At 43.0% G+C, this 18,408-nt stretch overlaps 2 protein-coding genes across 4 annotated transcripts in view; both read left to right on the forward strand.

The window, feature by feature from the left end:
* Nucleotides 1-18,408, forward strand: part of LOC126376480 (exportin-2) — a 192,327-nt gene that overhangs the window by 66,404 nt on the left and 107,515 nt on the right. The gene's annotated exons all lie outside the window — the stretch shown is intronic.
* LOC126376562 (probable sodium-coupled neutral amino acid transporter 6) overlaps nucleotides 1-18,408 on the forward strand; it is a 25,289-nt gene continuing 6,881 nt past the window's right edge. Inside the window, exons 1-6 of one of the 2 annotated variants that reach the window (XM_050024033.1) lie at nucleotides 1-173; nucleotides 11,045-11,238; nucleotides 11,654-11,774; nucleotides 12,300-12,412; nucleotides 13,372-13,504; nucleotides 14,077-14,236. In XM_050024033.1, coding sequence (XP_049879990.1) covers nucleotides 11,055-11,238; nucleotides 11,654-11,774; nucleotides 12,300-12,412; nucleotides 13,372-13,504; nucleotides 14,077-14,236 — 711 coding nt within the window. In that variant the 5' untranslated portion in view covers nucleotides 1-173; nucleotides 11,045-11,054. Of the gene's footprint in view, nucleotides 174-7,155; nucleotides 7,175-11,044; nucleotides 11,239-11,653; nucleotides 11,775-12,299; nucleotides 12,413-13,371; nucleotides 13,505-14,076; nucleotides 14,237-18,408 lie in introns of those variants that run through there. The other variant, XM_050024035.1, reaches the window with a different exon arrangement.

An 18,408-nucleotide genomic window follows, 5' to 3' on the forward strand; every position in this document is an offset into this window, starting at 1 on the left:
GAAGACCTGCAGTTGCTATCTGACGGCCACGCTAGCCACACGCTTTATTAAAAGTTACCAACTTTATTAACAGTGAATTCATTAACAAATGTCGTTTAATATTCTTTCGTAATAGTTTTAATTTGTTAGTGAAGTTAAGTGTTAAAAAAAAGTGATGCATATATGAGTAATTGGTGAGTATGTATTGGTTGTACTTATAAGGATTCATGATTTTGTAAGTGGTTTTTAAATAATGTTCCATTCGTTATTAAGACATAACATATAACATAAACAGCCTATGTATGTCCCACTGCTGGGCACAGGCCTGCCCTCAAACAACCAGCGGAACCGGGTTATCGAATTCATGTTTGGATTATAAATGATTGTTCGTTAATTCCTTCGATAACCAGAGCTAGAGACTAAATCCATGGCTGGTAAGGTGGTCAGTGCAACACAAATCTATACATAATCACAGCATGAAATAAGAAAGCCACCAACCTGACTGCTGCTGCGCCGGGCTCCAAACCACGGGATCGAGATACCTATACCGCCGACAGTTCCTTGTTGTATTCACCAACTTAACACTCAGCTGAGTTGAATTAGGTATTGTCCAACATTAATAACACAATTTCCGATAGATTAAACAGTTTCTTCACAATAAATTCACAGCAAACAAATTATCCGTGGTGAACCCCGTGGTCGGCGCGAACAGAGAGACGCCATATTGGTTTCGACCAATAGCGTGGAATGCCGCGGCTCGCGTAAGTCGAGGCGGCAGATTCAAATTTCAGCCATGAGTATAGTTTGCGTGCACATAATCCTCCCCCCCGAACCAAGGCCTGCCTTGGTTATCAACCAACCAAACCTATGGTAACCTACAAAGCTTCGACACGGGCCGAAGCAGAATTCCGTTCCCTGTCCTAACTTCTGCTACGCGCGTAACCGAATCCGAACCAGGTAAAAGACGCAAAATACGAGCGCGTTTCCACTTTAGAGGAGGATAGTTGTCCTCCTTAATCAAAACTAAATCACCGACCTTAGGAGCTTCAGAATGCGAAGTCCATTTTGTACGTTGTTGCAACGTATGTAAGTATTCATCACGCCACCTAGACCAAAAATGCTGAGTAAGTTTTTGAACTTGGTGAAACCGTGACAACCGACAAATATTTACTTCCTCGAACGGACGTTCAGGCAATGCTACCAGAGGTTGACCGATAATAAAATGTCCGGGTGTTAATACTTCCAAATCCGAAGGATCCGCACTCAAAGGGCAAAGCGGGCGAGAATTCAAAACCGCTTCCACCTTGGTAAAAAATGTGGTTAACTCTTCAAAAGTGAGCCGTCTCTCACCTAGAACTCTATTCATGTGAGTCTTTGCAGACTTAACTGCCGCTTCAAATAGTCCACCCATATTTGGACTACTTGGTGGGTTAAAAAGCCAAGTAATATTACTTTTTACTAACTCGCGTTCTAAATCCGCATGATGACTCTTTAAATATACATAAAGATCTTTTAGATATTTATTTGTCCCGACGTAGTTTGTTCCACAATCGGATCGCATCAAAGACGGTATTCCTCTCCGCGATGTAAACCGAGTAAAAGCCGCAACAAATGCCTCAACCGACAACTCCGAGACCACCTCTAAATGCACTGCCTTAGTGCTCAGGCAAACAAAAATACAGAGATAGCATTTTAATAACCGAGCATTTCGTAAAGAACTGCTTTTTATCATAAACGGTCCGGCAAAATCAGTACCGACACCTTCAAATGCACGAGAACACCTAACACGATCAGGAGGCAAGTCCGCCATAAAAGGCTGGTCTAAACGAGGCTTAGCCTTAAAGCATTGCACGCACCGAAATGTGACAGTCCGTGTCAACCGACGAACAGAAAGTATCCAGTAAGTCCGAGATAAAATGGCCGATAACGCGTTGGAACCGACGTGACAATAAGTTTTGTGGTAATATTCCACCAAAAGTAAAGTAAATCTATGTTTACTTGAAAGTAAAATAGGATGACGAGCTGAATAGGGTAAACCCGAATGTCGAATACGCCCTCCAACACGAATCACTCCGTCACTATCCAAAAACAAGTTTAATTTCCTTAAAGAATCTCGTATAGGTTTCCCTAACCTTAATGCCGAGATATGTTCATTAAAATCTGAATCCTGAACCGACCGAATTAAGTAATTTAACGCACTACGACGTTCCGAAACCGAAATATTTTTACCGAAATTACGACGACACCTTTGCCGACAATTCTTAATAAACCGAAAAACATATGCCGTGACATTAACTAATTTGTCGAACGAGCTATACCGACCGAATAACAAATCTAAAGTTTCATTACCGACAACGATATTGGTAACGTGTTTCGCACGTAGTCCAGGTAAATCCATAGGAACTTCAGTCCTATCACTAGGCCAAAGCTCACGTGGTTGACAAAGCCACTCCGAACCCCACCATAGAGGGTGCTCCACAAGTTGAGCCGCGGAGGCTCCCCTAGATCCAATATCTGCACAGTTCAACCCACTTGAAACATGTCTCCACTGAATTGGTAAGTTGGCATTGTTAATCTGAGAAACTCTGTTGCCTTGAAAAACTTCTAATTTGTGTGGTGGTGTCTTTAACCACGCCAACACGATGGTACTATCACACCAACCAATAACTTCCGAAAATTCAATAGAAAGCTCACTCAACGCAGAGAAAACGTGATGTAGGAGAGAAACAAGAAGTACTGCGCCACTGAGTTCTAACTGTGGTATAGTCATTTTGCTTTTTAGGGGGGCAACCCGAGACTTAGCTATCACTAACCGAACCGAAACTTCTCCGTGAATATTCTCCGACCGTAAGTAAACTGCAGCCGCGTATCCCAACGACGACCCATCGCAAAAACCATGCAAGGAATAACTGACGTCATTAGCAGGCTTCAAGCACCGTGGAATTGAAATTCTCTGTAAATTCGGTAGATCCGAAACAAGATCATTCCACTTCTTAACCAAGTGCTCAGGGGCTGGAGCGTCCCACTCCACATTCTTAGCTCCGTCACTGAGCAGCTCTTGTAATAACAGTTTGGCTCGAAAAACCACCGGACATATCCAACCCAACGGATCAAAAAGTCTAGCCAAGGAAGAAAGTATGCTTCGCCGAGTAACTGGCGACTGTTCCGAAGGTAAATTATTTACCCTGTACGTAAACGCATCCGATGAAGGGTTCCACTGAATTCCTAAGACCTTAATAAAACCGAAAGTGTCTTTATCCTCAAAACAACGAGGTGTCTCGCAGAAATCCTCAGGAAAATCAGCGAGGAGCCGAGGTTCATTCGACGACCACTTTCGCAGCTCATAACCTGCCGTCTTCATCAGCTGTATCAACTCGTCTCTAATTTCCTGTGCTTCCTCAACCGTGTCTGCGCCTCCATTAAGATCATCAACATAAGAATTATTTATCAGTAACTTCGCAGCCCTGGGAAAACGTTCCTGCTCATCAGCAGCCAACTGGTGCAAGCAACGTATCGCTACAAAAGGACTCGACTTAAGACCGTAAGTATTTGTAGTAAGTTCAAAAATCTGAATGGGATCAGCTGGACTTTCCCGCCATAAAATCAATTGATACCTACGATCCTGGGGATGGATCCAGGTCATCCGAAACATCATCTTTACATCAGTGGTAAACACCACCCGAGGTAAACGGAAATTTAAAATAATTTTAGTTATATCGTTTTGTAACCTTTCTCCCGAATACAAACAGTCGTTAAGACTAACCCCAGTAGTTGTCTTAACACTACCGTCGAAAACAACCCGAATCTTATCCGTGTCACCAGACGTTTTAAAAACACCATGATGCGCTAAAAAGTAATGTTCCTGTTCCGAATTAATATCAAACTCCGAAAGTTGCATATGTTTTAAATGAATATATTCCCGAATAAATTGAACATATTTTTCTTTGAACTTAGGCTGAACCCGCATTCGCCTTTCCAAAGCCATAAACCGCCGAATAGCAACCTGCGCGGAATCACCCAACTCCGCGTGATTAGGTATCAATGGCAACCGAACCATATATTTACCATCCGAACACCGAATAACCGAACCCGAAAATAACTGCTCACAATCAACATCGCAAGGATCCCTAATTTTAACCTTGGGCGGCTCCTCCGACTTCCAGAACCGCTCAACCGCGTCCACCAATGAGACACCCGAAAAAACATCAATATTCCGATTCCGACAAACAACATTATTATTATTATAATTGCCCCGTAATGGCCCGAAAATAGCAAAATCAAATATTGTATCAATGGCATAAGGTCCACCCGGCCGTAAAGTGACCTTATTCCCTTCTACAATTTCACCGAGAATATCACAACCGAAAATAATATCGACCTTCGATAAATGTCCGAAACCATCATCCGAAATACGTAAATTATCCGAAATACCGAGCCGACTAGCCACATAAGTGGTAGGAGTTTTCAAAACAACCGCATTAACCGATAAAAAAATATTATTTCTTTCCGACCGAAAATTAATAGTAACAATATAATTACTATTCGAAGCGTGAGTGCCACCTACACCCAACAAAGGAGTCACAGAGTAATGTTTTTTCAAACCGAGTGAATTAACAAAATCGCTACGAACAACCGAAACCTGTGAACCGAAATCTAATAATGCCCTTGCCTTGACAAGCTCCCCATTACCCGATAAAACATTAACAATAACTGTAGGTAAAATAACATTATCTTGTAAAGTAGGCATAGAAGAAACATTACTCTGCGCTAATTGCTATTCCGATTGAACAGAATAACCCGACGGCAGCGCGTGACCGACAACTGCCGCGCTATCCGCGCCCGAACAACAAGCGAAACCGCCCGGCCTCACGTCGTGCGCCTGACCGGGGTGGCCAGACATCACAGTATGCACCATACGCTCGTTACGGGTGCTCTGATTAAAGTTTTTATTATATGAATTATTATTTTGAACGTGTGCACCTTTTGCCGTCCGAGCACTAGGCTGCATATCTAACGTACATATTAATGTATGGTGACCGAGGTTACCACACCGCCCGCAAGGAACATGACGGTTACAAGAAGACGCCGAGTGTTGGCCGAAGCATTTGAAGCAAAGCCCATTATTGCGTATCCACATTCTACGCTCACCAGAAGACCCGTTTTTAAATTTATAACAAATGTCAATATCATGACCCGCGATTGAGCAAAACGCGCACCTATGTTTAGCGTCCGTGCTGTACGGAGCTACCGAAACCGAATTAATATTTTTTGTTTTAGGAACCTCAGAATTATTGCAACCTGAAGTCGTTGTTTCAAGCAAACTACACTCATTTTGTAAAAAAGTCGTTAAATTTTCAAATGTCGGTAAATCACACCTTAATCCGCCGTACTTTTGTTCGAACCGAGTCCTAATGTCAATAGGCAATTTAGACAAACTGATATGCACAAGCATATAACACCAGCTGTCCACAGGTAGACCTAATCCTTTCAAAGCCCGAGTTGACTCCAGTAACGGGTTCAAAATACTCGTACGCAACGTATTAACCTTTTTCAATACCGGAATATTCAAAATACGCGATATATGCGTGTCCGCGAGCAAGCGTTTGTTGTCATACCGTGCTTTCAGAAGCTCCAAAGCCGTATCAAGAGATGAATCCACCATTGGCAAGTGTTGTAACATTGACCTTGGTTCCTTTTGCAAATGAGAGAACAGGTAATGAAACTTCTCGGTTTTTGAAATGTCTGTACGAGACGACACTAGCGAATTATACAAACTTATAAAACTGCACCATGTAAATAAGTCACCATCAAACGTTTGCAAATTAATTTGCGGTAGGCGAGCAAACGGCGCACTAGTGGTAGGTATGTAAGTACCCTGTGAGTGTGGATGCTCCGTAGCCTTGGCTTCCAACTTGTCATATTGTAAAGTCGCGCATTTATATTGTTCGTCGTACTTTGCAACTACTTCCGAATCGGTTACAACCTCCAATAAACATTCATAGGCCTCCGTTAAGTTATCAAAATGAGAAGTTAACTTACGTAACCGCGCTAATTTTACACTTGAGCTAAACTCCGATGAATCAATCATATCAATTGTATTTAAAAACCAATCGCATTCTATTTTGAATTTTACTTCAAACTTTTTCGCCATGTTGAATTACCTATTTTATTCAACAACGAAATACACAACCGAAAAAAACCGAAATACGCCGAAAATACAAATCTGTACCTATAAGTACAACCGAAATAAGATAAAATAAATCCGAAATATTGTTATTTTAATCGAAATAACACCGAGAAAACTGTTTAGAACCGAACCGAGCAGAGGTCATTGACCGAAACCGAAAAAACCGAAATACACCGAAAATACAAATCTGCACCTATAAGTACAACCGAAATAAGATAAAATAAACCCAAAATATTGTTATTTTAACCGAAATAACACCGAGAAAACTGTTTAGAACCGAACCGAGCAGAGGTCAGTGACCGAAACCGAAAAAACCGAAATACGCCGAAAATACGTATATGTACCTATAAGTACAACCAAAATAAGCTAAAATAAACCCGAAATATTACTATTTTAACCGAAAAAACACTAAGAAAACTGTTTTTAATAGGTAAATACCGATAAATAAAACCGACCGACCGAATGTCACGTGACCTACCATCCGAGCGACAAAGGACCAAAATATGTTCGTTAATTCCTTCGATAACCAGAGCTAGAGACTAAATCCATGGCTGGTAAGGTGGTCAGTGCAACACAAATCTATACATAATCACAGCATGAAATAAGAAAGCCACCAACCTGACTGCTGCTGCGCCGGGCTCCAAACCACGGGATCGAGATACCTATACCGCCGACAGTTCCTTGTTGTATTCACCAACTTAACACTCAGCTGAGTTGAATTAGGTATTGTCCAACATTAATAACACAATTTCCGATAGATTAAACAGTTTCTTCACAATAAATTCACAGCAAACAAATTATCCGTGGTGAACCCCGTGGTCGGCGCGAACAGAGAGACGCCATATTGGTTTCGACCAATAGCGTGGAATGCCGCGGCTCGCGTAAGTCGAGGCGGCAGATTCAAATTTCAGCCATGAGTATAGTTTGCGTGCACAATGATAATCACGTGCTCAGCGGTGAAGAAAACATCGTGAGGAAACCCGCATTCCCGAGAAATGCGTTTCGGAGGTATGTGACTTAACTTGTATAGGGCTGGCTTTTCCTTGGCGGGTTTGTAGGTCAGACAGGCAGTCGCTTCTGTAAAAAACTGGACCTGTCAAATCTTCAGGTTAGGTGAGCGGACCCCGTGAAAAACGGGATAACGTTAGGGAGATGATGGTGATTTTAGAAAGGGGAACGCCGATTCTAACCCCTCTTCCGGACTTGCACCACTGAGTTATTAAGTATAGTTATACTTACTAACACAGTTGGCTCGACCATTATAGACGGCGATACGACTCACCACGTATCACGTTGGTCTAACAGTAAGCTCGGTGAGGTGTGGGTACTTAGTTTATCTTGCGATGGATTTATTTCTGACTACCCCAAAACCCTCCGTGGTCTAGTGGTTAAAGCGTTAGGCTCACGATCTGGAGGTCCGGTATGGGGACATCGTCGAAATCACTTTGTGAGACTGTCCTTTGTTTGGTAACGACTTTCCAGGCTTGAATCACCTGATTGCCTGAAAAAATAAGTTGATTCCGTGCTTCGGAGGGCATGTTAAGCCGTTGGTGCCGGCTATTAGCCGTAAAAACACTTCCACCAACCCGCAGTGAAGCAGCGTGGTGGAGTTTGCACCATACCCCCTCCGGTTGATTGAAGGGAGATTTGTACCCAGCAGTGGGGACGGATATATAGGCTATTTATAATAATAATACCCCAATTGGGATATTGTCGTGAGCTTAAGATCTCTTTCTAACGGACATTGTTATAAAACAGACCTACTGATGCATCTTAGCCCACGGAACTGGAGTGAATATCCGTTTTGTTACTACGACCTTTTTAGTGATTTATTGGCGACTAATCATCGTTACAGGCTGCGTTCGCCAAAAATAATATAGATGGTGTTGTACTGCTTTAACGTAATAATTATTAATTACTTACCTACATAAACTGCCTATATACGTCCCACTGCTGGGCACAGGCCTCCCCTCAATCAACCGGAGGGGGTATTAAATACCTATTTTCTCATTACTCCGGTACACAATCATTCCAAAATTCAATGTAAGTAATGATAAAAGCATATATAAAAATAATTTTTATGTTGCTACCTACTTTGTTTCTCGCGGAAAATGTAATTGTACCTGGGTGTAATAAAAAGGGTTATTATAATAATAATAACTTTTATTTCGGACCAAAATCCATATCGCGTTAGTGACAAAAAACTTAAAAACTATGTTAGCAGGAAACTTAGTATCTATTATATTTACTTACAATTTACAGCATATGTTGCCCCATGCATTTTTGTCCAGTGGCGTTTTTGCAGCTCGGTGGCGCAGCGGTAAACGCGCTCGGTCTGCGATTGTTGAAGTAAAGCAACTTTCGCAAAGGCCGGTCATTGGATGGGTCAGCACAAAAAAGCATGGAACTGAAAATAATTAAAAAAGACACTAAAATCATGAATTTTCTGACAGGAAATTTCACTTGATATCAACTCAGAATCATGGTCTGAATTATCCCCTCAGTATTTGTTACGGTGTCACTAACACCCAAGCTTGTACTTACTTGTAGGTATGTGACATCGTAACAAATACTGAGGGGGATGATTCAGCTCATTATTCTGAGTTAATATCAAGTGGAATTCTCCATCGCTAAACTATAGAATAAAAATAATTAAAAAAAAATCATAACTTTTGCGTCGGAGAATTCCAATTGATATTAACTCAGGTCTGTATCATCCCCCTCAGTACTTGTTACGATGTCACTAACACTCTGTATAGACTCCTTCAATGTGGGACTTTCCGCGCTATGTTCCTAAAAAACGACGTTCATGTCTGTGTCTTGATAGGTATTCTGCTGACCATGGGCGGATCCGCGACTGCCTGTCTGACCTTCCAAACCGCAAAGGAAAAACCAGCCCAATACAGGTTACCCTAAATACAGGGGCGCGTGTACCATTGTTAATATGTGTTTAAAGAACTAAGTAGTTTGACCCACTACCATAAACTATCTTATTACCTCCCAGTGCTATGATGCAAGCAGAGTTTACTGTTCCGCATGATTGGCATAATGCGGAACAGTAAACAGAACCGCAACGTGAAACCGTATACGTTGTAGGGTGGGTAGACATTTCGGAATATCCAAATGCGGCGCAGATTTTCGTAATGAACTCCTAGTCCCGAACTCTAATGAATCACCTTAAAATACAAAACTTTTTTACAAAACTTAAAATAGAAAACGGCCACCGAAATTTACCTACTTAAGTACTTATAAATCTTTTTTCTTTACGACCACCGGTTTTAGTTTTATGTGGCCGCAAACTAACTTCATCGAGTTAATTTAAGTTTGATGTATATTACACATTCAAAAATTCATTACACGGCTTACAAATACTCCGTTATATTCCTACATCGATAAAATTAAGAAAATGTAGTTATAATTAAGAAAAACATAAGTAATTAGTCATCAACAGCAGCCGTTCTAAACCGAAAAAAAAATGGTTGATTTCGGTTTTAAACGGCTTTTTTCATAAGGATTTTTTTAAATGGATTAGTTTAAGTAAATGGTTTTAAACAAGCTTTACATCTATAAACATGAGTCACATAATGACTGTAAGCCACTAAGAGTAGAGGAACAGTATGTATCGTTCGCAATTACGCAGTAAAGCGGCATGGGGGTAAGAATTGGATTTTTGTACGGACTCTCCGAAGTGAGCATAGATGATTTAGGACAACATCACCCAACCGTAATAGGACCCCGATACCAACCCTGCCGGCGTGGTCGACGATTTCCCTCAATCAGCGCTTATCGCTATCGACCCACTAGGGTCGATTAATTCTTTCAAATATTTTTCTTCTCAGACGACGCCTTGTGCCGAGGTTCGCGCCCAACTGGGCACCCTCAGGCCTGTTGTCTTAAACGTTGTAATACGTTGTAATACCGGGTGAGAGCCCTAAGCGCTCCCCATTTGTTCGGCCAAGTAGTTAATTCAAATTCAAAATTCAAATTATTTAATTCGGACTGTATCCATATATGTTAGTAACAAACAACTTATATTCTAATGTTAGTAACAACTTATACAACTTAAGCTAATACACACGCGCGACCCTTGGCACAGTAGCGTGCAGCTGCATCCAGCGCTTCAGCAGCGGGGAGTCCCACCGGTCTGCTAACACACTCAGGATACTGCTCGAGCTGGCGCGCACTCGGCGCAGCAAGGAGGCGCAACGTTTCCTCATGATGGTGTAGAAGCAATTAATTTGCGCCTCTGCAAACACTAATGAGGCGCTGCAATAACGCGGCAGTCCGAACAGCATCCTGAATGCGTTATTATATTGAACACGCAGAGCTCCATAAGTTCGCTGCGTAAAGCTGACCCACAGACCGCACGTGTAGAACGACTGGCAGAACGCTTTGAAAAGCGTCGCCTTTACTTGTTCACTACAACGCGAAAATCTGCGGACCAACATGTTACAGCGAACAGACAGCGCCCTGCGCTCCCTTTCTATGTCTACATTATCTGACAAATTATCAGAGACCCAATGGCCCAGATACCTCACCTTATCCACTTTTTTCAATGGAGAGCCACATAACGTTATATCAGGCACATTTAGGTAGCTTTTAGCACCTGTATTAAACACCATGAACTCGCTTTTGTATGCATTGTATCTGAGCCCATGAGCCTCTGCGTAGGTTTCGCATATTTTCACCAGACGTCGCAGCGCACCAATCGATGGGCTCAACAGCACCATATCATCAGTTAATGCCATCTGCGGCAAATCTACAGTAAGTCACGTCAAAAAGAAACTCAACCGTAAACAACACCTTGCACCCCGCACCGCTTGCCACACTTCCCCGGGAGTCCCTGTGCATTTGAGTTATTAGAGGTTTTTTTTTCAGACGAGCAGCGATGAAGCTCCCTCGTCTGGATTCCCACCAGGGCTCCCTGAAGGCCAGGGTGGTGGTCCGGCACGAAGACTACTCGGTGGGCCAGACCACTGGAGGCCTCAGCGTGCTCTTTAGCACCCTTTGCATTGTGGACCTGTTTGGGGTCTTCCCTGTTGTGGCCCTGCCCAAGCCGGTCATTTCATGTGGTAAGTTTTCGAAGAAAAAAGCGCGTGGTCTTGTGGTCACAACGCCGCCATGAGCTGAGGTTCGCGCACAAATAGGCACCCTTAGGTAGTATTACTTATTCCTTATTCTCTGCTTAGGCCTGTTGTCTTAAATTTTGTATCGGGTGAGAGAGCCCTCAGCGCTCTCCATTTGTCCGGCCAAGTAGTTAACGCCATGGCGAAAATTTAAAAAGAAAAAGCAAGTAAGTACCTAATAATTACTTTTGGTGTCCTTAGCTTTAAAACTATATAAGTAACTATATAACTTGTAAATGTTAACTAATATTATCATATATTTAAGGCTTATAGTGCAAATAAAGACATTGTCTTACTTGTAGGGTGGGTTGTCTTTTTGGTTTGAACTAAATGGGTGCTGAATGACATTGTTTTGTTGCAGGCGTGTATGGAGCTCCCCTGGTTATAGGAGTGTTCGGTTTACAGCTGTACACGGCTGTGCTGCTGGGCAGGAGCTGGCTGCTGGCTCAGGAGATATCTCCGCTGATCAAACAGAAGATCAGGTTGGCATTAGATTTGTTTAAGCTTGTCTATCCCCTTTCGACATAAAGAAAGAAAAACTTTTATTTCCATATTGGACGCCACATTCATCATCATCAATTTAAGAGCCACGCTCTAGCATGGTGTAGCATTTTCCATTCCAGTCTATCAAAGGCAAATTCCTTGACTTCCCTATGAGACACGACGTTAAAATTTTCTTTAATCTGTTCCATGTAAGCTCTTCTTGGTCTTCCCAACACACATTAACAAACTTAAATTTACTGTGTGGTGGATTAACAACCCCATCAACCCTGGTGTCAGGGTTCCTATTGAGCCACCAAAGGCCCCTGATATGGCTCATGTAACGACTACTAACTTGCATCAGTAAGTAGTAACCGGGACCAACGGCGGGAGTTAAGATCTTAGTATACGGGTGTAAATGGTACTGTCTGTCTCCCTCGCACTTACGCGGTGAGGCGGCACACGGTAAGAATATTTTTTTTTTATATAAGAATAATTTGTTATTAATTCTGTGCAAATCTGCCCAGGTTTCCGTATGCGGCGGTGGCGGAGCTGGCGTTCGGGCAGCGCACGCGACAACTTGTCACCTTTCTGCTCGATGCGACCGTGTTCGGCGCGGGAGTGCCTAATTTCATATTTGGTAAGTCATTTTAAATGAAATTGAATTTATCCGTGAATTTGTAGTGTCACGGTCACATTGCCCGTTCCGATATACAATGTCTGAGCAGTAAGTACGTATGCACAATCACTGCACATGGAGGCGATAAGTACCACGGCTTTAATTTATACGAGTGAATACGATTTCATAGACTTCATAGTCATAGAAGGAATAACACTACATATAGAACGGCAACTCTTCGCTCCCCACCAGCGTCTGCCCCACTCCCCCCCCCCCCAACATACTTTAATGGTTTATACTTGAATCGTATCAGACACAGATGGGCGTGTATGATAATGTCAATGTGTAGTGTCTGTGTAAAACGAGGTTGTTTGTATGAAGTGTCCGGGATGTGCTTTAATGTTAAATGGCCATGCAGCTAAGGAGTAAGAGAGAGAGCGCGTAAAGAGAGAGAGAGAGAGAGAGAGAGAGAGTGAGTAAGAGACAGTCTCTCTCCTACGCGTTAGGTGGCACACGGTAACAATGTAATACTTTAATCTTCTTCTTCTATCCTGTGGATTGAGAGGTGAATTACTAACCTCATCAACCCTGGTGTCAGGGTTATTATGGAGCCGCCAAAGGCCCCTGACATGGCTCATGTTACGACTACTTACTTACATCAGTAAGTAGTAACCGGGACCAACGGCTTAACGTGCCTTCCGAAGCACGGATCATCTTACTTTTTGGACAATCAGGTCATCAGCCTGTAATGTCCTAACCAAACTAGGGATCACAAAGTGATTTTTGTGATATGTCCCCACCGGGATTCGAACCCGGGACCTCCGGATCGTGAGCCCAACGCTCAACCACTGGACCACGGAGGTCGTCAATACTTTAATGATATAAATAAATAAATAAAAACAAGATTTTTGTATGGAGGTTTCGGGTGTGTTAGTCACCTAAAGGTTTTTAAGTGATTTTAAACATTTCAATCTGCACAGCATCGCAAAGCCTGCAGCTGTTCTGGTGGAAGATCACCGGCGGCGGTGTGGGCATCTCCTACTGTGTGTGGATGTTGGTGTTGGGGCTGCTGCTCTGTCCTGTCATGTGGCTCGGCTCGCCAAAGGATATGAAGTAAATAAAAAAAGTCTTTTATTTCCAATCTTCTTCTATCGTGTCGGTTGTGAGGTGAATTACCGACCTCATCAACCCTGGTGTCAGGGTTATTGTTGAGCCGCCAAAGGCCCCTGACATGGCTCATTTCCAATAATCATCAGAGAACAGAAAGCAAGTTCGCCGTATCGCCGTCTATAACTCATCGACATAAAAGCATTGGACAATTTGTGTAGGTACTTACTAAAATAAATGTCAAACTAGTTATATATCGGCGACCTCAGTCTCTTCTTTCGTGCACTCGAATACTGGCATGGTCAAACTTTGTTTTGAACACCCGGTCACATTGGAGGCAGAATAGCTGTCCATCCGAGTCACAGTCACGGAATAAATAGGTTGGAAGAGCCAAGTGAGCGCGAAACGCGCGTAAATAGTTCATACTTCAACTTTGCAATCGTCTGCAAACTTTACGACACACGTTTGTGCCAAAAAAATTAAAAATAAATAACCCATCCGCTGCCCCGCTACAAGAGAGTATGCAGTAGACATTTCCCCTCGTAAAAAGACCAAAAAGGTACATCAATGTCTTCCAGGCCACTAGCAGTCCTGTCGGTGGTGATAGTAATCACAGTAGCAACCAGTTGCTGGAGCTGCATCCTGCTGGATGACGTCACGCCCCCCGCTCCCACCATGATGGATTACCAGCCGTCGGCGCAGGACTTCCTCGTAGCCTACGGGATCATAGCCTTTCAGGTATGCGAGCTTTTTGTCCCAACTTACTATTGTTATTTTTAGCCTACACCATCCCACTGCCGGGCAAAGGCCTCCTTTCTTCCATCCCTTCCGATCTAGGGTTTTCTCATTCCAAGATGTAGAATAGAATAGAAAGAATAGAATAGAAATTGTTTATTATAAAAGGACGCCACACACAAAGACAAGACAATAACATCACTTATTTTTTTACAAAACAATTACAAAAAGCATAGAAGGATGTTCATTACAATGATCATAAGGTGGTGGTGGACGTCCTGAGATAAAAGGGCCTCACTCAGCACAAGTCGCGGCGTGAACCACGACGCTGGTATTATGTGGACCCTGTTGGGTGAGGCACGAACGCCGTTTTTCATAAATATATGTCAAGTACGCATCCAACTCATCACGCCATCTCGTGTTTGTCTTTAAGGTAAATAAGGTGGAAAGCAAAAGGGGGTTAAAAAGGCCACATCGAAGCAATTCATCTAAAAACGTGCGTAATATTGCAATTTGACATTTGCGCATATAAAAGTAAGTGCGCAATAATCTCCAGCAGCAATACCTACCGCGTCAGTGTGGCCTGTTTAGACCCCCAGCAATATTGCAAGAAAGCAATATTGCAATTTGACATTTGCGCATATAAAAGTGCGCAATGCAAACAAATGTCAAATAGTAATATTGTTTTTTAGATCAATTGCTTCGACGCGGCCATTTTAAACAAAAAAAATAGTTCAGCATAAGAAACGATTTATGACAATAATACAGGGTGTTAGTGATATCGTAACGAATACTGAGGGGGATGATTACTTTCTGTGGTCTCCCCCATATCCCCATCCACAAAGGCTCCACCCCCCCGTCCCCCATATTCTCACGCATGTCCCCTTCTACAGTGAAGACATCTTCACTTATTCCTAATCCTTCGAGGAATCCTACCTCCTGCTGAAGTCCTTCGTCCAGTTCAGGCATTTCACCCGCCTGTGTCACGCACGCCTAACTCCTCCCTATCTACAATCATGCTGCGAAGCCGCCTCGCCACGGCAAGTAGCCGAGAATCCGTGGGCTCCCCCGCATTTCTCCGTCGTCGTCTTCTTCAGCTTCACTGTCTATTTCTCCGAACTCGTCGTCGCTGCCGGAGTCGTGACCAGCCAGCATTTCTGCTATCTGCTGGTCACGCAACGGCAGCGCACGACGAGAGGCACGAGCACGGCACTTTGCCCTCGAGGCCGATGGTCCTGCCAGCTAGGTGGATGGTCCCGCACGCGGGGTGCCAGAGGAGCAGTCAATCTCTGACGTCGCAGCTGGCTGCCATATCTAAAAGTACCACATTATGCATCTCACACCAATACCACCACCAACCACAAGTAACTAAGTCAAATCTTAGCAAATACATTACATGTCCGTTCCTGAGTTTTATTTATTTATTTTGATCTGCTTAAGTGCGATATTTCCTGCACATCCAGAATTTAGGCTTGAAAAGATAACAGACAGAAGTACATTTGCATTTATAATATTAATAACGACAATAGACAGTCCATAATTGTGAAAAGGACAACAAATATATTTTACGAAAAATATTGGTAATAGAAAAAAGTAAAAGGGTAAACTACTTTTTTTTACAACAACTTGTGACGGTGGCGTGGGATTGTTTCAGTCGTCTATGTACAATGGTCGATCTATTTCGCTCCGTTCAGTACCAAAATCATTGATTTACAATATCACGATCTACTCTGAACCGGCGTGCGTGTATGAAGCGATTGATGGATGTGGAGGAAGCAAGAGAAGTGTGTCAGGATCGAAGCAAATGGAATTCTATAGTTTTCTTACCCTGGTGAGAAATAGGTGTGAGTTTATGTGTATGTATGTACTACAGTATAAAGAAATAAACATTTTTATTTTATTTTTTATAGTAAAATGGTTAAAAGGAGTCCCTTACGTAGGTACGGTCACGAGTACTAATATGTATACACTTTGCAACCATGTCTCATTAACTTTTTTGACAATTTAAACCGTAAGCCTCATTAAATGTCAAAAATATGATAGTGCGACAGGGTTCTAAACTGGGTACATGATATTGCTCATGACTGTACGTATAAAATATACGCATAATAAACATATTCTTCAAAAATGTTTGTACTCATTATGTGTCGCAACACAACTCGCAATGTGACTGTCTCTATTATTATTTGTTGCCATCACAAACTTATTTATTTTCGTGACATCTTATATCATCTCACTGATAAGATGCCCCCGATGTTATCTGTATAAGACTGGTTTTATTCATGAAGTCTTCCAGTCCAGTGGCATTTTAGTGAGAATTTACAAATTAAGTAGTTCATAATTTAAACGCACGCAACCAAAGCCAACAACAAGGAACAAGGACTAAAATTGGCTCTATCCCTTTCTTGCACTTATTATAAGTGCAGGACGGCACTCATTTGGGAGCTGTCGAACTGAATTTGGGTTGGGTTTGTGTGCACCCGAATGGGCACCAATGTATTTTATTTTATTTCGTGTAATTTCATTTTTATTAATAATATTAATTTTATTTGACTTTATATATAATTTAATTTTAATTTATCTAATCTAATCTGATGTAGGTACTTATAATTATGGATATTAATCTGAAATAAATAATTTAAAGGGGGTCCGACAGTTTGGCCTATGTGACCAATAAAGTTATGCGATATATCGTTAGAAAGGTTTTTTTATTTTCTACAACTTCCATTATGGCGGTAAGTTTCGAATCGCTGTGAGAAAAAAGTTATCCCAGCGTAAACACCACGAGTTTCGTAGATAAGCGGCGCGGGGGCAACGGGAGCGGGGAGGGGAGGGGGACGATAGGAATCTCCGTGCGAGACACTGGCTGTCGTCCGCAGTCGTTATTTGATGTTATGGATATCATTATGGACAATCATCATCATCAGCCGTATGACGCCCACTGCTGGGCATAGGCCTCCCCCAAGGATCTCCACGACGATCGGTCCTGCGCTGCCCGCATCCAGCGGCTTCCCGCGACCTTCACCAGATCGTCGGTCCACCTTGTAGCGGGCCTACCCACTGAGCGTCGTCCGACGCGTAGTCGCCATTCCAGAACCTTTCCGCCCCATCGGCCATCGGTTCTCCTCGCTATGTGTCCTGCCCACTGCCACTTCAGCTTTGCAATTCTCCGAGCTATGTCGGTGACTTTAGTTTTCCTGCGGATCTCCTCATTTCTGATTCGATCGAGCAGGGAAATACCGAGCATAGCTCTCTCCATTGCCCGCTGAGCGACACCGAGCCTCCTCACGAGACCCATAGTAAGCGGCCACGTCTCACTACCATAGGTCATCACTGGCAACACGCACTGGTCAAAGACTTTCGTCTTGAGACAATGAGGTATTTTGGACGAGAAGATATTCCGCAGCTTCCCGAACGCTGCCCATCCGAGTTGGATCCGACGAGAGATCTCTTTCTCGAAGTTGGACTTACCTAACTGGATTATTTGTCCTAGGTATATGTACTGGTCTACAACTTCGAGTGTAACGTTCCCAACCTGAACTGGAGTGGGTGCGACATGGTCGTTGGACATAATTTTTGTCTTTGCCATGTTCATGCTAAGACCCACTCGTTGGGATGCGTTACTGAGATGCTCGAGCGTGGTGTTCAGGTCTTCCAGGGTCTCAGCCATTAGGACTATATCATCGGCAAATCGAAGGTGCGTCAGGTACTCGCCGTTGATGTTGATGCCAAATCCTTTCCAGTCCAGAAGCTTAAAAATATCCTCCAATGCAGCAGTGAACAGTTTCGGAGAGATGACATCTCCCTGTCTCACTCCTCGCTGCAGTTGGATCGGATTAGAGCTCTGGTTCTGTACTCGAACTGACATAGTGGCGTTTTGGTAGAGGTCCCTTAGCACTTCGATGTACCTATGGTCCACTTGGCACCTCTGAAGAGACTGTAACACCGCCCAGGTCTCGATCGAATCAAAGGCTTTCTCATAGTCCACAAACGCCAAGCAAAGTGGCAGATTATACTCTTCAGTCTTCTGTATAACCTGCCGCAGCGTATGGATGTGGTCTATGGTGCTAAAGCCTTTTCGGAAACCGGCTTGTTCGGGAGGCTGGAAGTCGTCAAACCTGCAAGCGAGACGATTCGTAATGACCCTCGAAAACAACTTGTAGACCTGGCTCAGA

Source organism: Pectinophora gossypiella, chromosome 21 (assembly GCF_024362695.1).
Source record: "Pectinophora gossypiella chromosome 21, ilPecGoss1.1, whole genome shotgun sequence".
NCBI lineage: Eukaryota > Metazoa > Arthropoda > Insecta > Lepidoptera > Gelechiidae > Pectinophora > Pectinophora gossypiella.